Raw genomic sequence first — 25,944 nt, forward strand, 5'->3', positions numbered from 1 at the left:
GGGCCACGTACCATCGGGCAAGAGCCACGAATTAGGCATCCCCCATGACCACCACGATGAGTCAAGCGCTGGAACAACGGAGGGGTCTCGTATGGATCCTCCTATCTCGGGTGATCCACCACCCGAGGAGGAGGAGTCACTCGAGTGTTCAAGGGGCAAGAGCCCAAGCAACCAAACACATCAAGCGAGCATAGGTGTCCCTTTATAACATGAGAGAGCCTAGTGGAACTTGAACTCATAACCTAGAGGTTACAAGTCACAAGCAACCAACCACTACACAAGTTATGATTCGTATTATTAAATACACGCCACCTCACTTTCTCATACAAATATTCTTCCAAGGGGCAGGCAACTTCTTGATGCAAGCAAAACTGCACATATATATATATATATATATATATTAGGAGCATGCACGATGCGATTCAACCATCCATGTTCTTTAAAGCTTTAAGGTAATGGACTGACTGACTATGTATGATTAAAAACCTCATTCGATGCTTTCAAATAGAAGGACTGTTTACATGAAGATATTATTTATTGTGATATATATATATATATATTTGGGGCAAGGGTTACACGTCTGTCTCTCTCTTTGTTTAGCCTTCCTTATGATGCGCTGACCTTTAGAATGTGGGATCTGTCTTATGATATGCCATTGCTTTTTGTACTCTCTCTCTCTCTCTCTCTCTCTCTCTCTCTCTCTCTCTCTCTTAAAGAGACACATTGAGCAGCCAGACAACTTTTTCCGTAATCTAACATTTTTCATACACTTCCAAACGGGGAAAATTAAGCACTTCACAATATTACAGCATTTTTCATACCGGGAAAATTAAGCACTCCACACATTACAACTTCTATACAGGGAATCAAAACTCTTCAAAGAGCTGATCACCTGGTTCATCTAGAACAAAGATGCTCTGCAGCAGCTGATAAACCTGTTCTAAAAAGCACCACTACCTTTGCAAAACGCTTTGTTGCTTTGGAAATAGTACCTTCATGACTGGAGCACCTGTAGAAGATCAAGAAGCATTAACTAACTGAAGAGGATGCGCGTCGTTAAAGCTCAAAAAGAAAAGTAGCAACATTCTAAGTGATGATTTGAAGGCTCTTTGTCACCTGAAATCTCACGTGTTTCCAAGATACTTGTTAAAACTTCATCCGCAGTATTTTAAGGAGGAAAGATGGTGAACCTTGGCTTTGTCAAAGAAACTCCTGCCATAAAGCATCCTAGTTGCCCATTGAAAGAGAATAATGCAGTACATTGTCTCTACTGCTAAACCATTGAGTCCTCTTATGTGTAAAATACATCAAAAACCCCTTGACTACAACTTTCACCACATAACCATTTCAATTGTACATCTCTCACATTGACGTTGTCGTGCCATAGAAAAACGAATGTCTCCTATGCAAAATCATTTATTGCCCTGGCTTGTAAATAGGCACAATTCCCCACCCTGTGCTTGTGCAGGACAACTCCCAGGGCCCCCCAAGGATGCTGAGTTCTGAACAAGTTTCACATCCTGCTCAGACTTGCCAACTGCTGGTAGAGTTTCTTCTCTTTCACAGAACACCCACTTGTTTTTCTTTCTTTCTTGACACCAACCTTTCAAACCTAGCTGCAAGACTCCTTTCAACCAGGCCACCCTGCTTACAAGCTCTTCCAAGGCCATGATGGATGAGCCAATTCTCTGATCTCCCACATCCAGACACTTGCCCTCCCTGATTAGAGCATCAATGTCTTCAAAAGAGATTGCTTCTGCAGTTTGATTCGAAATGCTGAAAGGACCGACCCTGCCAAACATATGCCGCTCAGAGATTGTCCCACCACGGTTCTTACTACTCTTAACCTGTGACATGGACTGGTGTAACTCTCTGTAACCACCTGCCTTTACACAGCCTGTCTGATTGGCTTCTTCTTTGAAACCCCCATCTGGTTGGTGAAAGCTCACCCCCGTTACATGTTTGCCTGCAAAATCTGTAGATATCAGTTCCAATCGATCCTTATCAACAGGTTTATTGTGCAGAGAAAACACACTACCAAAACCACTATAACTTCCAATATCGAAGGTATCCAGAGGTGATCTTTGGCTGGCCAAGCTCGTATCACTGACACTTTCAAAAGGCCCAGTAGATTTTGTAAACAACTCAACAGCAGCATTGTCTTTCCCCGCTCTGGTCAGAGGAGGTGCTGAGACCGTAAAGGGCATCCCCTGATTTGCCACATTTACATGTTTACTGATTCTGTTAGAGCTGTTGGAATATCTTGCATCCGACACCTTACTTTTCTCAGGCAAGCTGCAAGCCTCAAGACCAAGAACCCATGCTTTTCTCTTCATCTGTGCTTCTTCATGATCCATAAATGTGTTATGATAGCCTTTGACAACAGTGGTTCTCACAGGTTCCTGCCTGGCTATAAAAAAGTGCCCTTTCTCCACAGTCTCCAGCTCATTACTAGGGCTGGCCAAACTGCTAGAAGCTTGGTCCACTCCAAGAGCCTTCTTATTGTTCGGATGTGACTGCAATCAGGTCACGGGTGGTGTAATATTGAAAGAAATCCTGAGTCAGGACCTAAAAAAGGATTTGAAGCATGTATCAAACAATTCATGAGACGACACATTTAGTTTTACCTTTGAGCTTGGTACTGTCCAGAGTTGGTCCATGGACCAATCTAGAGACGGGCGGATATCTTTGACTGCAGCTTCGTAACTTCCACCCTCACCTAATGGAGCGCTTGGCAATTCAACCTATGTATGCAAAAAAGATACAGTACAATCACAGAAATGGTTAGCAATCCACATTACACAACAAAAGGACAAAGCCATATATATCCTTACACTTCATTAAGAGATAGTAGCCACACAATTACTTGGTTGATAACCAACCCTCCCCACATGATGGCTGTTGATGGAGCACATGATTTCTCTTAGGGTGGACCGATTGAAATCTGTCAAGGCTATGTAGCTAAGATAGAAACCTGATTAAAGGCCTTTGGAAGTCTGAAGAGGACGATTACCTGCACTCGTTCTTTACTTATCACGGCAGTAATCTTGGCTGCCCAGAAGCATCCATCAGAAAACCAGTCGACAAGATCCCCAACCCACCAATCACCGTTAACCACTACAACTGCTCCAGCTGCAGCATTGATCACAGCATTGTCAACACCCATACATAACAATGGAAAAGATGGCCTCAGCATAAGCACCCGCTTCTTCTTTCCAGAGGGGTCTTGTTGGTATGCCTTTGTGAAATTGATTTCTGTACAAAACTTTACGCATGTCTCTTGTTAATACACATCGGAATGCACTTGGCAAAAGCAAATCGAATTGTTAATCTAGTCATTAAGAGAAATAAATAAAAATTTAATTGGTGTGGTCCTCATTGCATACTTTCATCAGGGAAGTCCACATACTGCATTGCACACCAGATTTCACCTCTTCGAATCTGAACATATTTTATCTGCCAAAGGTGACAAAATCATGTGAGTGCTCAGTTTCTCAAAAAAGCATGCAAAAAAATGCAAACATGATTTGGAGGGTGAAACCATAGGAGCTTTGAGCATCTCAATTGAGATTGAACTAGCAATGCCTGATCACAAGGCTTAACTAGAAAACTCGGGTTTTGCTGATGTAATTTCTTTCCTTGAAAATATTTCAAAAAACCTTATGGACAAGTTCCGGAAGTGGGTGAGATCGGTGCATATAACAAACCATTCCACTGTTGGAGTGGCGGAACCCTGCATGGATTCATCACCCTAGATCTGTTCTCAACACCTTTGTAGGGTCTTAACGAGATCAATCAATTCAAATGCCCGCACTCTTGATGGTCTTGATTCGCATCTGTCATGTGCATGATCAATGCCATGTACCTTCTCAGGGCTAATCCAGAGGAAGGCAACCAGAAAAAGAGCATGAGAACCAGAGTTGGGGCACAAGGAGCAGAAGGTTGGACATGAAGCAAAGCTTGAAGAAGACCCAGAAGGAGTTGTTGGCTGCAGGGAGGGCATCGTTGGCTGTATCAGATCAAGTCGGCTGCAACAGGCACCTCAATCCATGGAGAAGCGCAGCCCGACCAGCAATATGTGTGCTTCAGGCCCAGTCGGCTGGTCCGACAGCAGTCGGCCAGCTTCTACATTGCTCAAGAATACTATAAAAGGCAAAGTGTGCCCAAAGTTGTATTCATTCAACCCTCTAGGGGTTTGGGTCAGTAGGAGTCCCATAGGGAGACAGTTTTGGGTGTTATTCACCTTTTATTCAAGGCAGCCTAGGGCTGTGTGTAAGAGTACTATATGAATATACCTGAATTTCCAGCACATCTCTCTCTCTCTACTCTCTCTTCATGTCTGCGTTTTGCATCAGATGGTTTCCAGTGGTGTTCAGGGCTGAAACAAGACCCCAGAGCTTCCGCGTGTTACAGCATCCATGCCACATTCCAAACTGTGAAGCTATGAACTATCTCCAACCAAGAATCCAGGGGGATGACCAATCTAACTTGTGTCCCTGCTGGGTATATTTGTAGATCGCAAAAACTGGTGCTCAATCCAAGGTGCATCATCCTTCAAATAGACCAGGTCCTTGTCTATGGCCATGCAACTGAACTACCAATAATATAGATTGCACCTGGACTCTGTAGGGAGATAGGCCCAAGTATCCCTCTCCATATCTGCTACACTGCTGGAAACTTCCAGGAGCAGCCTTTACCCACCCAACTGAACAACCAATGATGTTGTTTTCTGTTTGGTCCTTGTCTCATTGAAGAGAAGGCTAAAAATTGTCTCCATATCTGCAACACTCTAGTGTGGCTACATCAGATGGTGAGGGGAAACGAGACAATCAATGAGAAGACAGCAGGTAACTTGTAAGCTTCATTTATCACATGAAAGGCTCATGCAGCTGTGCACGTACCCAACAAGGACCCACCATGCATTGCCCCACCTTAATTCAGACATGTTTCAGAAATGTACATGCATTTGGAGCGAATGAACCACTCATGTTGCAATCTTTCCGTGTACATGAAAATTAACTAGCTTCCTCCACTTGCAGGTTACAGTATGCTTATTAGAAGTTGAATTAAGTTTAACAAAGAAATACCTTGAACAGAATTCTTGAGAAAGAAACAATGAAAGATTTTATTTGCGTCTACAAAAGACCCAAAGAGTCCCGAAGAAGTATATGTTACTTGTGAGAAACCGTATGCCCAAAAAAACACGAAAGTAAAACCTAGCTACCCAAAACAACACGAATAACATGTTCAATGTAATCAACCCAACCAATCATGTGGTATTCTCATCAAGAGCCGAATAGGTGGCGTCAAGTGTCAACCTCTCACTTTATGGCACTGGCATATGCCCCTGATCTGCAGCTGCCAAGAAGAGGGTCCAGATCTCGAGCCTTTGGGGCATCTACCTCTCTGAAGGATCTATTCTCTCTCTCTCTCTCTCTCTCTCTCTCTCTCTCTCATGACATTAGGTGTGTGGGGCATTGAAACCAACCATGTTCAAGAGGATAAGATAAGTCCAGATCCGCAGTCCAAAGTCAGACACAGGCATAAGAGCCAATTGGGTCCCAAATATGTATAAATCCACTAGTAGCTATGAGCACCTACAAAAAGAAAATAGACAGAATACATAGCCATAAAACATCTTGCCATGCCATTGGACTCCATAAGGGCACCACCCCTATGATCCATACGCATGCCCAAGCCTAACATGCTGCACATGTCCCATCTCTGCACAGGTACCTCCGCCCTGCACAAGAATACAACTGCTTCACCAAGGCAACTACCCTTCCATCAAGCCAAAGATGTTCGCCAAGGTTTCCCCTTCCATGAGACTTCACTCACCCACCAAGGCAACTACCCTTCCATGAGCCCTTGTCGCCAAGGTTTCCCCTTCCATGAGATTTTACTCACCAGGGCTACCACCCTTCCATGAGTTCACGTCTTCACTCACCAGAGTTACCACCCTTCCATGAGTGAATCCAAGATAACGTCCACAGTTGGCATAGTGTAACTAATCGGGGAGCCAGAGCGATAGACCAACACTTCAAATACCAGACAGAGCTTTGACAAACACAACCGAAGAACCATAAACAATATAAAAACACTGCATTGAGCCAGAACCGCTGGCCCCCCATATATGAACTTTATTTAGAGAGAAGCTTTTACAATAAACCAAGGTGCAAGTGCATAAAGCACCAAATTTTCCACAAAGCATCAGCAAATCTCTTGCCCGAATATCTATCTAGTGCCAAACACAACACCAAAAGCCATCCAAAAACTGTCTCAAAACAGTCCCATGAATCAGCTCATAAACAGTCCAAGAAACAGCCCGGTACAAAGCCAAAAACAGCCCTGAACTCCGCACCAAAACAGCCCCAAAAAGAAGCCTCAAATCAGCCCCAGTGGAGCTCTCAAAACTATCCCAGATTCCTCCAAAACAGCCCCAGAAAGAGCCCCAAATCTCCCCACAACAACGAGGCCAAGATTGTCAAAATGGTGAACACCTGAAGACAATCGCACGAGTGGGCCTGTACAGCTGAACAGCTGTTGAAATCAAGAGCTGCTGTACGGCCAGATGAGAGAGAGAGAGAGAGAGAGATCTGCTGTTAGCCAGCCTTTAAGCGATCAATGGAAATAGTAGCAAAACTCAGCACTGCTGGCAGCCAGCTCCTCTCAAGAGGAGAGAGAGGAGCTATACAGCTAATGCTGAGAGAAGGGAGAGAGAGAGAGAGAGAGAGAGAGAGAGCTGCGATCGGCCAGTAGACGCATGCGCTTGATGCTAAAACACCCTTTGGGGTTGATGCTGCTCTCATGTTTCTATGTTCCTAGTATTCCATGATGAGTTTCAATGGACAGTTTTGTATCACCCCAGTGAGATAGCTATGTTTATGTTTTGTTTCTGTTTTATTTTCCATTCCATGATGAGATATGCCATGGACATTATTGTATCACTTTGGTCTCATAGGCCCATTGGGTCTTTACTTAGTATCTCTCTCTCTCTCTCTCTCTCTCTCTCTCTCTCTCTCTCTCTCGTTTTTTATCCACCGTTCGTTTGCAGAATGCTTTGTCCAAATAACACCCAACAAAGCCTGAACGACAAGAAGTGAGAAAGAGTAATACCTCACAGCAAAACCATGCTCCACGAAAACCTTTGATATTTGATTTTGACTCTACTCTTTGTCCAATGTTGAAGGGAAACTCCTCCAAACGCTCCATCACACTTTACATCCAGAAAAGCTCTACAGGGCCAAAAATAAAAACATTAATTAGCTCCACCCATATCAAAACAACCTGAAACTGATAGCATTTATATCATACAAAACATCACTCACAAAAAGGAAAAGTCTGCAATACAAATCTGAGTTTTGTAACATATATCAAAGCCCAAAAAACTATGTAAGAAGCAACAGTGAAAAGCAAATAAGTATAAGAATCAGTTGCGCGCCAGCGCCAGTCCCCACCTTCCCCTTCCACTTCGCCTCCCTCCCCCACCCCCCCCCCCCTGTTCGCCTCTGTCCGCTGCTCTCCATCGCCCACCTGCGCAGCCCCCCACTGTGCGCACACACCACCCCCAGTCCCCGCCACTGCACCTCCTCGCCCCTCCTTTTATTCCTTCTTTCTTCACCTCCTGAGCGCCGCCCAGTCCCCTGCATTTCTGCCTCTCCACCTTTCGCTTCTCTTGCCATGAAAATCCTCCTCGTCGTCTCCCTAGTCAGGCATTGTCAGCTTCAGGCTTAGTTCCGTACGTCGTACGACTGAAATCGTACGTACTTGCTGTACGGTACGGTACCGTACGGATTCGTACGATACCGTACGATTTTTTTATTTTTATTTTTTTATTTTTTTTTTTTGTCGTCGTTGTTGTTGTTGTTGCTGTTGTGTGGAGCAATTTCAGTCTTCTAGAGAGCCATTCATCGCCATTTGCAGCCTATAGGGAGCTGTTTGTCAGCGTGTGCACTTGCCATTGCCATATTAGGCAAGCGATCATATTGCCTGATGAGGAGGACGAGGCAATCTTCATGGAGCTCTATAGTGAGCTTGTGGCAGCAGATACTCGCAGCACCAGGAGTCAGCATGGACGGGGGCCCGAGCAGTTGGAGTTCATAGGCCTCCGCCTTCGGCATCGGCAAAGGGTGGCCTTCGCACATATGCGAGGCGGGGATCCTCGAGCTCCAATCCCCGCCTTCATGATGATATTCCATTGCCCCCTCATGATGATACCCCACTGCCTAGAGAGCCTTTGTTTGATGATGATGGCAACCTACTTAGCGAGAATGATCCCCAGAGTGTCTCGTCCACCTTCGAAGAGTCCTCTTCAGAGAACTCTCTTGATGGACACTCTAGTAGTGATCATGTTGATGATCATGCAGATGTTGGTGATGATGTAGACTTTTGATATGTTATAGCTCTCTAGGCATTGGGCATCTATCTCCTTCTAGCCCATCGATGATGTATTGTAGTATGTAGTATCATGTATGTACGCATGTTGGCGGTCGCCCATGCCATGAGTTTTTGGCCTATCCTTTTGTAGCAATTTTGTACTCTAATGGCATGATGACATTATGTTCATGGTTCTACTATTTTGTAACTTCTTGACTACAATTTTTAAGTTTAGGAAGTATTTAAAAAAAAAAACGTACTAATATCGTACCGTACCTCAAAAAATTTTAAGGTACCAATTAGTACCGTATTTTATCGTACCGTACCGTATCGTACCTTTCGTACTAACTAACCATGGTCAGCTTTCGGATAGTTTTTCTCTTTTAGTCAAGATTCAGTATCTTCTGATCTTCGAATCTTCTGGTCTTCGAACCTCCACAAGAACTCCATGGCAACCGCTCCGTCATCCCCAACCAAGGCCGGTGTCCCTTGCCTTTCTTTCTCTGAGGCGAACCTCCACCTCCTCGCTTCGACAGTCGCATCTTTGGAGGCCTCCACCTTGGTCTGCAAGATTGTTGGTATTGGCCCGGCGCGTGGACAACTCAAGGATCTATTACATGTAAGCCTTCTTGGCAAGCCTAGAAAGATCATCCCTTGGGGCATGGTTACTACCAGGTTTAGCAGTATGCATCGGACAGAGTCATGTAGCTGAGCCCCGTTGCACTACATACGGCCCAAGCCTTCAAGAAGGAATACCTTCACCTTCTCCCGGTGATAGGTGGTGTTATTGGGAGAGTGATGGAACCCCCCCCCTCCCCCCCGCGCATCGGACAGAGTCATGTAGATAAGCCCCGTCGCACTACATACGGCCCAAGCCTTCAGGAAGGAAAACCTTCACCTTCTCCCGGTGATAGGTGGTGTTATTGGGAGACTAATGGACCCCCCCCCCCCCAAACACACCGCCACTTCGTTTCTAGCTCGGACGGCCAGGATTTCATCCCTTCATATCTGCATAGCCTCTCTAGAGTCAATCTCTCCAGTGGTCATCCCCCCCGTTCCTAGTTCAGATCCTCACCAAGAGGGTGGCAGCCTGGAGGGATACTAGCCCCTAGGCATCATAGCATCATGGCCCGCCGGCCTCGGTCGATCCCAGTGCAAGAGAGTGGAAAACTGCTGGCCTGAGAACCACTGTTCGACTTCCACAGCAGAGCAGCGCTGCCAAGCACACTAGGCTATCATGACACAAGAGGACACGGTTTTGTCAGAGAGCCGTTACGAGCATTTATCTCAGCACCCACCCACCCGCCCCCGCCCCCCCGCCCCCCCTGTGATGCCCCGCCATCGGCCCCAATTTTTGGAGATCGTTGCCTTGTCGTGATCGCACTCCATACATTCAGATTCCCGCGCGAGGCTCTCTTTTAGAGCCTTTGACGGGCCTAACCTCATAGCCCCAGCCCCCCCCCCCTCCTTCCACCTCACCAGAGCACTCCCACCGCCCTTCAACAGCCTTGACCAGGAGTAGACACAACAAGCTAGTTCAATCTGTCGTTTGATCTACCATTTCACAGAGCCAATAGATGACTATCGTTGCCAGGCTCCCCCCCACCCCCCCCCCCCCCCCCGGACACCTAAGTGCTAGGGCAATTTGTTGACTAACGCTTCTACCGTAAGCTCAACGAGGCATTGCATGTGACAAATTCTACCACGTATCCAAGAGATATAAATATAGAGAGAGAAGATAGAGAGAAGGAGAGGGAAGGGTTCAAAGAGCTTTGTATAGTACACCACACTGACCGAGGAACAAGCCCTCCCCTTTCACGAATTTATTCACGAACAATCCACGGGCATGCTGGCCAGGATCAATACAACAATGAATACAAAGCAAACAGATATGTCGATATAAGTCGATGTCGATGTCGAGGCATGAGATCTCTAATGCCGAGCACACCATAGGGATGACCCACAAGAATCTCACCAGGCTAGTACTCGTATCCTTCTCTTGCGGCTCGGCTCTTGATGGGGATCTATCTTTAAACTTCTTCCTTTGAGGTGGATCCCGGCTTGAAATCCATCTTGCCGGTTGATGTAGGCTCCTTAGCCTTCCTTTCTCTTCCTTGACCTAAAGAAGGTGCATTGAGATAGCAGGCCTATGAATAGCCTCCCTATCTCCTCTACGGGAAATAGACCTGGTGGCTCTACATCTTCTGCAATGGTGACTCCTTTGGCACGAAGATAGGCTTTGGCAACTACAACTCCTTCGGCCTCGATGGCTCTGTCTTTCATAAAATCTTCAAACATTTGAGCCCTTCTTTTGTCCTGTTCTCTCTTGGCTTTCCAAGCAAGGAATTCTTCATCTCTCAGCACATGCCTGAGTTGCTAAAAATCTTGGTACTCTTCTGATGACATGGTCGTGGTCTCATGAGTAATGGATCGACGGCCCTGGTTCCCATCCTAAAGTCTTGGATCGGCCTCAAAGTTGTTCCCTTCATTAGGCCCTTGGTTTTCCTCTTCTCTCGACATGGCTCTTTCACCCCAAGAAAGTTTCTTCAAGAGAAATCCTGCTCTGATACCACTAGAAGCCCAGCAAGGTGTGCCGTGACAGTTTCTATTACGTATCCAATAGATATAAGTATAGAGAGAGAAGATAGAGAGAGAGAGAGGTTCAGAGAGCTTTGCATAGTGCACCACACTAAGCGGGGAAAAGGCCCCGCCCCCTTTCAAGAATTTGTTCAGGAACAATCCACGGGCCCGGTGGCCAAGATCAATACAGCAATAAAACACACATGTCGATATAAGTCGATGTCGAGGCAATGTTGGGCACACCACAGGGATGACCCACAAGAATCTCTCATCGGGCTAGTACCAAATCCAATATCCAAATCCAATGAATTCAAGTCCAATGAATCCAAATCCAATTCAAGTCAATGTCAATGTCAATGTCAATGTCGAGGCACGAGATCTCTGATGCCAAGCACACCACCGCAATGACCCACAAGAATCTCTCACCGGGCTAGTACCAGATCCAATATCCAAATCCAAGTCCAAGTCAAAGTCCAAATCTAAATGAACTCCAAGCTTGTGAACACAGGTAATATATGTAGATGACAAAGCTTATTGTACTCAACAGAAGGCTTACTGTCCAAACCGGGGTATAAAACACTCCACAAAGGTTGACCAGTTGGCATATGGTCAAGAACAGGTTCACGGCAACACGGTAGGAAACAAAAGATAGATTTATGGCACTTCAATTTAAGTGGAGGCAGACTCAGCGAACAGCAGCCGAGTGGAGGTGGCGTAAGGCGCTGGTGGCAGGACCAGAAGGTGGCTGGGTGGTGGCGGCCAGATCAAGCGGTACTGCAGTTGCTAACAGCCTGCGGGTGTTGGTAGCGCGCAAGACAATAGGCGCAGGGGGGGTTCTGATCGCAGCGCTTCAGAAGGTGTTGACGGCCAGGTGGTGGTGCAGCCAAGCTTGCGCAAACAGCTGGGTGACGTCCGCAACACCCAAGTATAGCAGGTGGCGCGGGCGGCACTGGCCAAGACAGTAGGCAGTGCTGGCCAAAACAGTATGCAGCACTGGGAGACGGCGCACGCATGCTAAGGGCAAACACTGGCGGCTCTGATGGTGGCGCTTCACGAGGCAACGATCAGTACAGCAGGTGGCGGAGGTGGCTGCAGCACTGGTGGGTGGCGACAGTGCCAGCCAAGACACAGAAGGCGTATAGCGGAGGTGGCTGCAACGCTGGTTCTGGTGCAGACAGGCCAACGGTATGGCACAGCAACAGGGTGCAAAGAGGCAGGTGCTGGCGGGTGGCGTTGAAGAAATCCCGCGCTCGATGATGATATCGATGATGAGCTCTTAATCTTCCACGATGATGAATGCTCCGTGATGATGATGAAGGTCTTCACTCTCCCACCAAGATCTTGTTGATGACGATGAAGAAGATTTTCAAACTTTGATGATAGCTACCACCCTTCAATGATCATGTTCATGGTGCAAGAGAGGTTCAAGCCTTTTTATACTTGAGGAGAGCCCTGCTTTTTGCCAAAAACTTATCCAAGCTTTTGCTTTTGCCTTTTACTCTTTGTTTTTCCCGTTTGATTTTTAATAATAAAATATTACTCGACTTTTGTCGAAGTTCTTTAGCTTTGCTTTTTGGCCCTAGAGTTGCTTTCTGAAACAGCACCTTTTAGCTTTTTGGTCTGACTCAATCTCCTCTTGCTAGTGGTGCCTCTGGCTGAAGTTCTCATCGTCTTTTCATTCACAAACAGATGGGCAATCGGAAATTGCCAACTCAGTTGTATTGGATCTTCTAAAGTGTTATGTTTCAGATCATAAGGAACAGTGGGAAAACTATCTTCCTTTGGTGGAGTTTGCTTATAACAACACCATTCACACTTCGACAGGTAAGGCACCTTTCGAGATTGTGGAAGGCAGGAAGAAAGTACCTCCGATCCTGCATACAAAAGATAAGATCTTCCAGGTAGATCGTTTTGTGGAGAATATAGATGAGGCTTACAAGAAGGTCAAGGTGGCTCTTCAAAGGACTCAAGAGAAACAAAGGAAAGCAGCAAACCTACACCGTCGATCATTGGTTTTTGATTTGGGTGATTGGGTGGGTGCTTTTGAGATTTGAGAAGGCTAGACTCAGGAAAATGAAGGGTAAACAGAGCTTATATCCTAAACTGCGTATGCGGTACTATGAGCCTTTTCAGGTAATTGAGAAGATGAGTGATGTTTCTTATCGAATTCAGTTACCGGATAATTGGAGGATTCATAATGCATTCCATGTGAGTCTTCTTAAACCTTTCAGAGGTGAGGTGCCTTCAGATCAGGTTGATGAGACACAACCAGAAGTTGAAGAACTAGATGAGATTCTTCAACCGGAACAGATTCTGGCACATAAAGAAAGAAAAGTCAGAGGAAAAGTTTCACGTCGATATCTGGTGAAGTTTGTGAACTATTCACCTATGGATTCGAAGTGGATGGAGGAGGGTGACTTGGCAGATTCACCGAGGATACTACAACTTTACCTCGAGGCTTTTGGTTTAGAGCCTACCTTAGAAAGTGCTTCAACAGGTTCAGCTGTGGGTTCCGGAAGACTACCTGTTAGTCAAGAGGGGGGTGACTCCGCTCCCTTGTCACAGAGTTCACTTGGATTAGATCTGGAAGTCGCTTGGTGTTCTTATCAACACACCCAAGATACTGAATTGACAGTATATCTGCCTATGGGATTTCTAAGATATATGTGTACTAGACACATGGTTTGATTCATGGATATACGAATCTGAGAGAATGGGGACGGTTATTCTAGACTTTCATTTGATATGCATCAGTGTTTACTCATGTTCATGATGTACTGCTGATCGTGGGTCCTGTGGAATGGCCATGAGCGAAGCAGGTAAAGCATCCAGCGGAACATGACTATTCACGAGGTGCATGCTCTTGATTTATGTATTTTGATGTTCTGTTTCAGTTGGCAGGACATAGCTTTCTCATTGCTCTCTTAGGTTCTATTTCAGTTGGCAGATCCTTTGAATGAACAATCGAGGACGATTGCTTTGTTTTAAGAGAGGGGTATGTTACAGGACTGAGTATTTTACCTCTTTTTCTTAAGCATTGTGATTATGTTTAAACCTTTTTAGCATTCACTGATCATGTTTAATCCTGTATATGCATGTGTAAGTTTGTACACGTGTGGATGCAGATACATGTTTGGTGTGTGTGTGTGTACATGTGTGCATGCTCCTGTGTTTGTTCATGTGCATGTATGTGTGTTTTTCTCTTACCTTGCTGCAGGTGTAGCAGTTTCTCTCTCAACGCTACTTGTGGGTCAACCCTGCAAGTACAAAAGGTACAGACAGCAGACACGTGGCACAGGTGACGTGGCAATTGACACGTGGTACGCTTGGCTGCACAGGCTGGACTGGAGCTGACTGCAGGCGTGTGTCATAGGCGGTGGCTGGGCTGACATGGCTGCACAGCCAAGGCTGCAAGCACTGCCACTAAGGCGGCTGACGTGGAAGGCGCATGTGTGGCTAGTCGGCTGAAGCAATCCTGCAAGCGTACACGAGCAAGAGAGAGAGAGGCAAAGGCGACAGGCAGCAAACGCAAGAGAGAAGGAAGAAAACGCCGGGCAGCAGCGAAACGCAAACACGCCAGTGCAAGGAAAAACGCGCCGAAGAGAAAAGCATCGGGCAGCTGCGTGGATCTTCGAAAAATATTAAAAAACGCTAAGCGCCACACGTGTTTTTTTTTAAATTAAAAAAAAAGAGAGAGGGGAAAGCTATTCGAAGAGATTTTAATAAAAGCTCTTGTAGTAGTTTTTTTCCCAAGGGGGAAAAGCCTAGCTTTTCACCCCTAAACTTGTATAAAAAGGGGGCCAAGGCTCTTGTTTCAACACACCACAAACTGGGTGAAACTTGAAGGAGATCTCCTCTACGCGGAGCAAGGGGATTTCTTCTCGGGAATTGTACAAGGGCTACGCCGACCTCGATTGATAAATAAATACCTACGGGGGCACCACGCTTTGGGGCCAATTGGTCTTTTGTCCAGGAGCACTCTAGCTCCACTTATTCTTTTTCTTCTTCTTCCAAGTTTATTATTCCAGTTCGTAAAGAGATTTAAGTGTGATTAAGTGTGCTCACCGCCCGTCAAGTTTCTGAAGGCCGGTTTAACTGTACGACTGTACGGACAGGCCCTGTCAACAGCTAATTTTTGTACGACCAGTGTAGAGGGAGGGGAGAGAGTAGGCAGTGTCACTTGCAGCCCCTTCTGCTGTGTACGGCCAGCAAAAGAGAAGAGAGTCTGTCAACTGCCCACTGTGTAAGGCCTGCGCCAGAGAAAGAAGGCTGCCCAGGCTAAACGACCAACAAAAACAAATCCCAACAGCCCCTACCTTGTCAGTGTACAGATGATTCAGTGCATGAGAGAGAAAGAAAGAAAGAAAGAGAGATTTTATTAACGTCTTCCAAAAGACCGAACTCGGCCTATGAGACAAATCGGTGTACCTGTTTGGGGTATCCTCTGTACTGGTCCTATAGTACTGCCAGCAAACCCCGAGAAAAGCACTGTTGTCCCCTTCTCTATGGATGCGCACACCCCCAATAGATAGAAAAACCCCTCTTTTTGGGAGTTAAAAACAGGCGCCCACTTAAGGTGTACACACATGGTTCAAAAGATTCGGTCCACCTCATATATATATATTCCTTGACCAAAACTCCACATGTCCACCCACTTATAAGTGTAAACATGTATCCTTATAAACCATAAAAGTGAGTAAAATCCTGTAAACTCATGTCCTGTAATCCGCCTTCAGATAGAAATATGCCAGATAAGCCTTCACACACGTTTTGTGACAAGACTTGGCTTTACACAGGCGTCTTCCATCTTGTGGCTTTGCTGCTTCTGTGGAAAAATCCCCGTTCACACCTTGGTTCCACCTAGTGTATAAAACATTGTTCGAGACAGGTGGGGGACCAAATGGTGACATGTATCCAGAGTGTAAAGGTTGAGGAGGAACTCCAAAAAATCCACTAGTACCAGGCAAAGGTGTAGGACATGGCGAGGGTACTCCATAAGATGGAATATAAGGTTGGGCACTCGACATAGGTGGAATACCTGGCTGAGGCACGAAACCTTGAGTAGGCACATAAGCAAGAAAAGCATTAGTGCCAGAGATGGGTTGGTAAACCACCTGATACCCCCGAATGTTGGGTGGCACCGCAGTGCCACAGGGCATAGTGCAAGACCCAATGGGGGTGCAATCGGTGATGACTGCACGCCAACACTAGCAGGAAAAGACATGGGTTTGGTGGGAGGGTTTTATGCTTGAAGTTGAGCAGTATTCCAAAACACATTAGGAGCAAGAACAGAAGGTGAACCAGAAGAGAAAACAGTGTAACCCCCTTGAACACCAGAAGTCTGAGAGTGAATTGTACTCCTAGACCCTCCTCTATTTGGGTTCACATAATTCCAGCGATCGAGGGTAGTTGATGGTACCATATGTTGAACTTGTGCTACAAAAGAAGATACCCAGGTAGAATTAGGAACATAAGTACTAAAAGGCACATATGAACCTAATGCAGTCACTGGCAGGGTTGATGATGATGGATCTCCGAACGACCAAGGAGGTACATGTCCTTCCTGAGAAAAAACCCCATACTGAAGTCCAGGCTGTCGGCTAGAATGAATAGCAGGGCTCTCCAGATGAGGCTAAATACCTAGGTCCAATACTGGCACACTAATTGTAGGCAAGTATCCTCCTTTGGAAGTGACGCCTGATAAGCTCGGAGAAGAAAGACGAGATACCAAGGGTGTAGAAGGTAAGTAGGTAAAAATGGGCTGGTCGTCTCCCAATGAAAGACCTCGAACGGGGCTCTCCAGTGAATAAGGAGTCCCATCCTCCATGTGATCTATATCTGAATAAGGAGAATCAACATCTGGTAAAAAAGGCTAGTCCTCTGGAATCGTGGGTAGACAATCCATGTTGTGTGCTCTCAAGGTCTTCAATCCTTTTGCTCACGATAGCTCTGATACCATGTGAGGGCAAAAGGACGAAAGGACCAAATATATGAGAGATCAAAGCAAATCACACAGCATGCAATGAGTGTATATATATATATATATGATAAAATCCAGTACAGAAGCTTAGTGTGAGACTCCAAAGGAGCAGAGAGGGCTGTTGTCCCATGATAATGCAGAGGGTGGAGAAGGCCACGATCTGAGGCAGATGGTAGGCTGCCGTCCTGAAGAAGTGAGCAGAGAGAGCTGCCGTCCCGATGTCGAGCTCAAGGAGCAGAGAGGGCTGCTATCTCGGTGATGATGAAGAAGTAAACCTGCTGAAAAATACCTACTGTAGTAGCAGAGAGGGCTGCTGTCCCATATGCTGTAAATAAACCGCAGATGTGCTGCTGTAAGCACTGAAGGTCTGCTGCTGATAAAACGCAGATGAAGTGCACTGAGGTATGCTGATGTAAAACGCAGATGTAAATGTTGACGTGAGCCTGATGTAGCCGGCCTGTACCAGCAGATGTAAACGCTGACATGAGCCTGATGTAGGCGGCCTGTACCAGCAGCAGCAGTAAATGCTGATGTGAGCCTGACGAAGGCAGCCTGTAGAGCAGCACAGCAGCAGTAAACACTGATGCGAGCCTGATGTAGGTGGCCTGTACCAGCAGCAGCAAGACTCGAGATGGTGTTGCAGTGAAGTGAATTACTTTGAGTTTCTTTTATATGCATGAAGGGCTGCTGGTCGGTCAGGGTAAAGTGGCGGCCAGCAGCAAAGACAAAAATAAAAGCCATAAAATATCCAAAAAATACCCTTTTTGGGCTGGATAAAATGGCATGTTTTCACACAAACAATCTAGCCATACGAGCTGTCCTTCGGCAGGAAGGATGCCCAGTGGCTTATTATAGCCGGAAATTGAATGACGCGGAGAAGAAGTATTCATTGTTTGACAAAGAGTTAATAGGGGTGATATGGCTCTTAAGAATTGGAAACCTTTCCTTTACAAGAGGGGGTTCACAATTAAGACAGATCATCAGGCACTTGAATGGCTGCAAGCCATGCCTAGTGCCCAATGGAGTGACAAACAAGCCAGACGGAGTCAGATCGTCCAGCAGTTTGGAGGTACATGATTGAACACATTCCTGGCAAAAATAACCCCATTGTTGATGCTCTAAGTCGCAAAGGTACCATTCAGACTCTGCAGGAGTCCACTCTACTCGAAAAGATTTAGATAGTATGAAGGCACAGTATGAGGATTCTTTGGAATTCGAGACTCGGTATAAATCGACCCTTTAGTCAGAACCAAGTCAGGTTGTTTTACAAGAATTGCCTATGCATACGAAGGAAAAAGCGACGAGCACTTCTTCACGATGCCCATGACTCTCTTGTCGGAGGTCACTGCGTTATCAACAATACATTGGAGAAGTTAGAGCATTTATTTTATTGGCCAAAAATGAGAAGGAATGTCCATCAACATGTCCAATCATGTCAAATTTGCCAAAAGGTAAAGGTTCCTCATACGATGCAAGTAGGGTTGCTACACTTTGCACATCATCAGCATGGATTTTGTAGGACCCCTTCCAATAGCATTTAGATCCACGAAGACACAATACATAACTATTGTTGACCGATTCAGTAAGTTTTGCATGCTCATTTCATGCAAGCGACAAGCAGAAGATATCGCTCGCTTGTTTCTTCACCTTTGGTATCCCATATCTCGTTTGCCAAGGACAATTACATCTAACAGGGATCCAAAGTTTACTTCACATTTCTGGAGAGCATTATTCAACAACTTTGGAACCATGTCCAGTACATTCCATCCTCCGCCAGATGGCCAAACAAAAATTTGATCAGGCAAACACCAAAGGATTGACTTTAGTGATTCGAACACCAAGTGTGACTTGACTACATCCTGTGAGGATCTTCATTGGATTCGGCATAAAGTTGTGACATGATTTATTGGAGAGCTAGTGTTCAGGGTGAGACGCCCGTCAAGCTTTGTATTTGGATTCCTTTGTGGAATAATGGGAAGAAAGAGGGAGGGGGGACGGCGGGACAGCCTGCTATTGGCTCCTTCACACAAGGCGCAGCACACGTACACATAGTATTGTTAACTCCATCCATGCTCCATTTGCATCGTGTTTGTTTGTCTTAATTATACCACAAATGGCATTGTTAGCTGTAAGATGGATCGCAAGATTAGGTCATCCGTTCAAGAAGTGGTCAACACTATGCTACTGGAGCTTGTGACACAGGCCCTGGAGCAAGAGCGTGAGAAATACCGGAAGTTTGGACAAGGAGCAAGAGTGTGAGAAATACCAGAAGTTTGGCCCTTGAACAAGTACGAGACCCAGAGCAAGAGGTACAGACCTTGAATCCATGCTCCATTTGCATCATGTGTGTTTTGTTTCAGTTAAATAAAGTCAAGATTGTGAGTACTCCACATGACCTGCCGTGTTACAACTGCACCCAAATACTTGATGACCTGCAGGATACTGCTAAACTAAATAAAACTTACAAAAAAAATCCTGCTAATTCTAGTAAGTACTGAGCTACTTGTACAATCTGTGCATAAAGCAAAAAAGAACCTTTTACAGTCCTCTTCCAACAACTGGAATCTACTGTGATAGCAAGCCTTGGACTGCTTTGCAATAATTATTCTTGTTCGGGCTGTTTCTAGGGTTGCATCCAATGCAAGTCTCAAAGACATGTGAGAGAGGGGTGCTCTATACCGGCCACAAAAAGGTAGACCTGGATTCTCAAAGACATGTGAGAGAGGGGTGCTCTATACTGGCCACAAAAACGTAGACCTGGATCGGTTAGTTGCCTTGATTTCACTTTGTTGGACAACACAAACTGTTAAGGCAATTTCAGCCTGCACTGTTCCCCTTCCCTTACTCGCATAGCCTCTTTTCTTTGTCCCTTTATAGATTAGGCTCGATTCCTATACTAAACCCTAACCCTAACCTTAACCCGGCTAATATCAATTCCAGATTTTTAAGGACACAACCATCAAGGATGATTTTCTGCTTACAATGGGTGGATTATTTCATGGAGTCGCTACAGGGAGCTCGTGTGCTTCCAAAGGTAGTTAACAAATCATAGTCTAAAACAACTATCTCTCTCGCGTAAAACGATTTCAAATAACAGACGAAGCATTGTCACTTACCTTTCGAAGTTGTGCTTGATGCAAGCGCTCAGTGACCCATGAAGCGCACTATTTTCTGCCCGCCCGGCCGCCCGCCCGCCCGCGTGCACAATGATCGTCGCAGAAACCCAGTGTGAAACAGTCCAAGCTCGTGAATGATGTTGCTAAGATCACTGATTTGAATATTGGTCAAGATTTTTTTTCAATCAGGGGGTGTGCATAGATATCTTATTGATAAAGCATAGACACGGGTAGGTTGTGTGTTCAAACCTTAAGGTGTAGTCATCTAGTTTAGGGCAGTAAGACCACACCTTGAGATAGAGAGCGAGTAGCAAGCAAAGGGATCAATAGAGGTAGGTTGTAATATTCACCTAGACATTCATACAAACGTATAACCATAAACAATTAGATCCTCTAACTCAAGAATCGACACAGTATAGGATCGATGGGAGTAGAATCCATGGATTGACTACATAGTAGGATCATCGGCATCTCATGGATCGCATGCACAGAAGGATCGTTAGCATAGTAGAAACACTTATTGACATGAATCCTTAAGCTGGTTGGATCACAAAACAATCCCAGTGCATAGTCATTCAAAGATCCCCTCCTGTGTAAATATGTAATGTAACCCTTCTTGCTTAAGTATATACCTCTATCGGGAATGATTAAATAAACACAAAAAATGAAAAATACCAAAAACATGCACATTTGCAGGTGATAGTGGCTACGGAAAAAGGTGACGTCGATGACGATGATGGTGGTGCAGTCTCTGATGACACGGGTGCTGCGTACCTGAAGCAGAGAGGGCTACCGTCTCGAGTGGTGCAAGCTCTGGTGACACGAGTGCTATGTACCTAAAGCAGAGAGGGCTGTTGTCCCGAAGTAGCAGAGAGGGGTACTCTCCCGAAGTAGCAGAGAGGGCTATTGTCCTGATGTAGCAAAGAGGGCTGCTCCCCCGAAGTAGTAGAGAGGGTTGCTGTCCTGAGGGCTGTGCAAACGCACAAGATATGCTGGATGTGAGCCTTGTTGTATGCGCTGAAGAAGGCTGAGATAAACGCTGATATAAACCCTAACGTAATCCTGATGTAAGCACTAATGTGGGGGGGCTGATGTAAAGCGCTGATGTGAGCTGCAGCAAAACGTAGGTGTCTGTTGACAGCAAAACGCTGATGTAAGCTTATGTATAAACGCTGATATATGCTCTGATGTAGGCACTGGCGTTTCCTGAGATGAAACGTAGATGTGAGCTGATGTAAGCTTGATGCAAGTGCCAGAATACAGCCTGATGTTAGCTGATGTGAGCCCTGAAGTAGGCGGCCTGGACCAGCAGAGGAAAACGCAAATGAGAGCCTCTGCTTGTAGTAGGCGGCCAGATGGTCCCTGATATGGCGATGAAGTGGTACGCTACATGATGAGGTATGGGCAATGCTTTTTATAGTAGAGGGGTGCTGGTCAGTCACCATAAAGGTGTAGGCCAACAGCCAAGACAAAAACCCCAAAAATATAAAATATAAAATAATCCAAAAAATCCCTTTTTAGGACTGGAAAAGTCCTGTTTCTTCACACATGAAACTCAGTTAATCCATCTCTTAGAGAAACCCAGATGGCTAAGAGTACGCTCAAGGAAATCCCAATCCACTCTATCATAGGCCTTCTCAAAATCCAAGAGCAGAATGACTAAGGGCTGATTGCTCGCAATGGCCCATTCCACGGCCTCCCAAAAGGAGAAAATGTTATCAAAGATGCCCCTTCCGTGTAAGAATCCATTCTGAATATCATGAATGACATCCTGCAAAATTGGCTGCAATAATCTGATGCTCACTGCCTTAGCAAGAATCTTATATGTAGTCCCAAGTAAGGTGATAGGTCTCCATTGGCCAATCAATGTCTTATCCCCACTCTTAGGGATAAGATACATAAGCCTCTCAGTGAGAGAGAAGAAGGCATAGAACCTGTGTCCCACATCTCCTGGAGAGTCGATGTGATCTTAGCCCCAATCTCATCCCAAAAAGTAATGAAAAAAATAGGGAAGAGGCCATCCTCTCCCCCGGACACTTACCATGAGGTAAGGCATGAAGAGCATGACTGAACTCCTGCATAGAAAAAGGGACATCCAAAACGGCATGAAGAGCATGATTGAACTCCTGCATAGAAAAAGGGGCATCCAAAATGGCACACATCTCCTCATTGATCAAATGTGGCAATGCATTCCAAACCTTCCTCTGTGCCCTATGTCTCAAATCACAGTGCAGCTCAGCACTAAGTAGTTGGCGATGGAAATCAGTGGCAATCTGTTAAACCATAAGAGGATCTGAGTGAAGAGTGCCATGTGAATCCTGTAACTGCGTGACACTATCTCTGGTATGAGATATGCCGTAACAAAGAAATGTTTAATGCATTTGCCACCCATCTCGGTCCAAAAGGATTCCTGGGCATGGTAACAATAATTCGCCCTAATAGTACATAAAGAATCTGCAACCCATTGAGCATGAGGATGTTTCTCGTGCTCTATAAGGCAGCCAATGTACGTCTAATAGCCCTTTCTAAATCCAAGGCCTCTTGCCTCTTAGAAAGGACACGTGTGATAAAAGTCACTAATATCACAGAGAGCAAAGGCCAGGCTTTATATCTTCGTTCGACTCTAGGTGGTAACAATGCACAAGAGGATTCATTACCCCTAACAATGTTTCTCTTTGAGATTTTAAGAGTACCACTATTTATTATATGGAGTGTCCATAGATTGGTATCCTACTAGTCATAGGTCATAGGTACACTTGCAACACTATGTTCCTGGCTTCTTGGTCTATTTGTTTCTTGTTCTAGATGAATACATACAATGAGTTCTACAAGGGTAGCACTTCCGATTGTCTCAAGAGGCATTGATTCCCCTTGCATGGATCTAGCCTCTAGTGAAACTTGATGTGGGAAGGAAGTTGAATCTCACCTTCTTGCTGTGGATTGGTTCTTCATTGGATTAGAATGAGAGTCATGTCCAACGACTAGACACACGTTTTAAAATTATCCCTACTTGGGTGTTCCTTTTCCTTCAACTCTTGGTCATCGATGGACATAAAAACTCCCCCTACCTAGACCCTTCAGTATCTCTTGCCTAGACCCTTCAGTATCCCTGCTTGGGTGTTCCTTTTCCTTCAGTTCTTGGTCATCTATTGGCAAAAAAGCTCCCCCTACCTAGACCCTTCAGTATCTCTTGCCTCCTTAGTAATTTTTTGGGTTACCCTCTTCTTGTTCATAGATTGATTCTTCATTGGATTGAATTGAGAAGTCACGTCCAACCACTAGACTACCATGTTTTAAAGTTCTCTCTGCTTGGGTGTTCGTTTCTTTTTTAGCTCTTTAAGCTTCTCATCCTTGGTCGACTATGGGCAGAAAGACTCCCCCCTACCTAGACCCTTTAGTATCTCTTTCCTCATTAATTTTTGGGTGATAGGTGTTACCCTCTTCATTAAAGTACGTGGTTTGGTCGATGTCTTGATGGTAACACTTCCTGAACAAGGAAGCTAGGGGGATCTTAAGGATCCATCCAAATCCCTATGTGTACTTGTCATGTTGTAGAGGTTGCCACGGGCATCCTTATCCTACATTGTTTCTCCCATGTTATTTGTGACTCTATTCAGAAAGAAAATATTTATATTGCTAGGAGGTTAAGTTTTTAGTCGGCTCAATTTGATCCCATGTAGCGTCATGCACCCTTTTGGGTCTTTCCTAGTGACCTAATGCTCTCACGGTTCTTAGCCGAAATATACATAGCTCCATTATTTCTCCCATGTTATTTGTGACTCTCCTCAGAAAGAAAATATTTATATTGCTAGGAGTACAACCTGTCTAGACCATACAAACACATTGATCATAAGCAAAGCAATTAAGTCGTGACTAAAGAGCTAAATGTGAATGAGAGAAATATATAAAATATAGATTATGATGTATGCTAAATGCTCACTTTATATAGAAGAGCTTATCTAGATCGTAAAATCATGTACATTCATATTTCATGAGATTAATTCCTATGCCTAACTTACTTGGGCACCTACTTAAGGAGGATGATCTCAGTATTTATTGGACTGGAATTCTTCCATAAAATTGTTGAGAAACTTACAGAGAAGATTAAGTGGGGCCTACCTAAGTCATCGTATAGCTAAAGTTATGGTGCAATTTTGAGGAGCTTAAGTTGCAAGAGATTCGAAAGCAAAATAATATCTATGTAAGCATGATCATGTGAATCACAATAGATTACTTAAATGGTAAGCTAATTACATTTTTTTTGGCTTAGGATTAAGAACCTCTCTCTCATCATTCCACATTATATCAATTTGTTATAACATTACAAATGTTGCACTTTGTTATAAACAAACTATAGCTCTAGTGAGGTTCTACTCTTATATTGGATTTGATATCAAATATTCATTGTGTTGGTTAGTATAAATCTACTCCATTTGACCTAGACATTATATCAAAGCATAGGATATTTCTAATTGAATTACAAAACTATGTATAATCAATCAACCATTACAACCTTTGATTTGACAATGCAATTGTATCAACTTAGAAGCCCAATTAGAAGCTATAAACACGAATCTTGTTAAAGCTCTTTTATGATCAAGTTTTGCACCAACTCTTAGACCTTAAATTTATTAAACCTAATATTATTTAGAGCTCAATTCATGGTTAATATTATCACAATGTCATTAGAAGAGTGAGCAAATTGCTTTCATAGTTTTTGGGACTCGATAAGCAATCTAGATAATTTCCAAATGTTGTAAGTGTTTTCTTGTTGAACTTACGATTTCAGAATATCTACCAATACAACTAATCTCTCCACAATTTTAGAATCATGTCAAAATTTACACGACCCTAATTGTGAGCTTTGGAAGTGGATAATGGAGCATATACATTTTTTGCAAGAGAGAATCCAAATGACATCCCCCGTGCCCTAATTTATTCAAAGTCAAACTTTAGGATAAAGGTGTCGAGACCCCTAATTAATAACCTTTGCAAGAAAACTCATTACTCATTTATTTTAACTCATCTTGTTCCATCTATATTTCTCTTATCGATTAATCAAGCTTGCCTAATAAATTTAAGGTCTAGACTTTAAAGGTATAATAAGACCCACAATAAGTAAACTTTGCAAGTTGAACACAGTTTGGTGCGTCTACTCAATCAAGATACCATTCAGGAAAAAAAAAAGTCTTCTATAAAAAAAAGCATTTTATATTCAAAATTTTCTACACCATGCTCAATCTACATGACTAAGAAATCATGGAAAACGTTTGTCATAGAGGAAAAATATATGAACATGGTCACACCATCCTTTTTATCCCTCTTTAAAATTGGCAAGCAAGTTCAAATTACAATTTGAAAGACATTGAAATGGGCATCGTAAAGTAATCAATTGTGCTTGTGAGAATTTTGAGTTTTATTTAGTATGTACTGGTCAAGAGTCATACAAAAGACATCTCCAATATGAGAGAAATTTTATGAATTTGGTCATTTAAATATGCCCCATAATTTTTCTATGTTTATATCTTGTTATGAAACCAGTGTTAACACCCGATCACTTGGTTACAAATCCCTTTCTCATACCTTGGGTCCCTTTCTAATACACAATACACAAGTTACCTTGGGTATATACTTTCCCCTTAAAATCAATGAATTGAAATTCGGGAGCTTCACTTGTCAAGCTACCAATTCTCGATGGTGCCACAAGAGAGAGAAAAACAGCTCGCAATCACAAATCCACCAATGTACCAAAGAACTATGCATTGAGGAGATAATAACACTCTACCTAACTTGTCCATGAAGAAGAAGAATGAATACATGACCTTCCTTCCACTTGTATAGTATTTCTCACTCTCACACACACACACACAACACATAATATCAAACATCGAC

General features: G+C 44.3%; 1 protein-coding gene across 5 annotated transcripts; it reads right to left on the reverse strand.

Annotated features, from left to right (window-relative positions):
* Positions 1 to 740: 740 nt before the first annotated feature.
* LOC147604889 (uncharacterized) lies at positions 741 to 20,470 on the reverse strand. Of its 5 annotated transcripts, none has more exons than XM_086793927.1 (8): positions 20,053 to 20,216; positions 19,254 to 19,368; positions 7,117 to 7,235; positions 3,387 to 3,456; positions 3,014 to 3,265; positions 2,628 to 2,744; positions 1,117 to 2,516; positions 741 to 1,009 (listed from the first exon to the last, which is right to left on the reverse strand). In XM_086793927.1, the coding sequence occupies exons 4-7, from the start codon at positions 3,447 to 3,449 to the stop codon at positions 1,413 to 1,415; spliced, it is 1,536 nt and encodes a 511-aa protein (XP_086650053.1). In that variant the 5' UTR covers positions 3,450 to 3,456; positions 7,117 to 7,235; positions 19,254 to 19,368; positions 20,053 to 20,216; the 3' UTR covers positions 741 to 1,009; positions 1,117 to 1,412. The 5 variants fall into 5 exon arrangements, with proteins under 5 accessions (XP_086650053.1, XP_086650049.1, XP_086650050.1 ...); XM_086793923.1 differs by having other exon boundaries at positions 3,014 to 3,255; positions 20,053 to 20,214; XM_086793924.1 differs by lacking the exon at positions 20,053 to 20,216 and adding an exon at positions 19,472 to 19,789 and having other exon boundaries at positions 3,014 to 3,255.
* Between the last annotated feature and the right edge of the window lie 5,474 nt (positions 20,471 to 25,944).

The sequence above is a fragment of the Cibotium barometz genome, chromosome 60, assembly GCF_041138505.1.
Source record: "Cibotium barometz isolate CiBa-2024 chromosome 60, ASM4113850v1, whole genome shotgun sequence".
In the NCBI taxonomy this organism is placed as follows: domain Eukaryota; kingdom Viridiplantae; phylum Streptophyta; class Polypodiopsida; order Cyatheales; family Cibotiaceae; genus Cibotium; species Cibotium barometz.

Coding starts and splice junctions, on each gene's coding strand:
- LOC147604889 (XM_086793925.1), bottom strand. CDS start 7,212: ATGGAGCGTTTGGAGGAGTTTCCCTTCAACATTGGACAAAGAGTAGAG. Junction 3,256..3,386: donor TGTGGACTTCCCTGATGAAA/GTATGCAATGAG, acceptor AGTTTTGTACAG/AAATCAATTTCACAAAGGCA. Junction 2,517..2,627: donor GGACAGTACCAAGCTCAAAG/GTAAAACTAAAT, acceptor ACCTGATTGCAG/TCACATCCGAACAATAAGAA.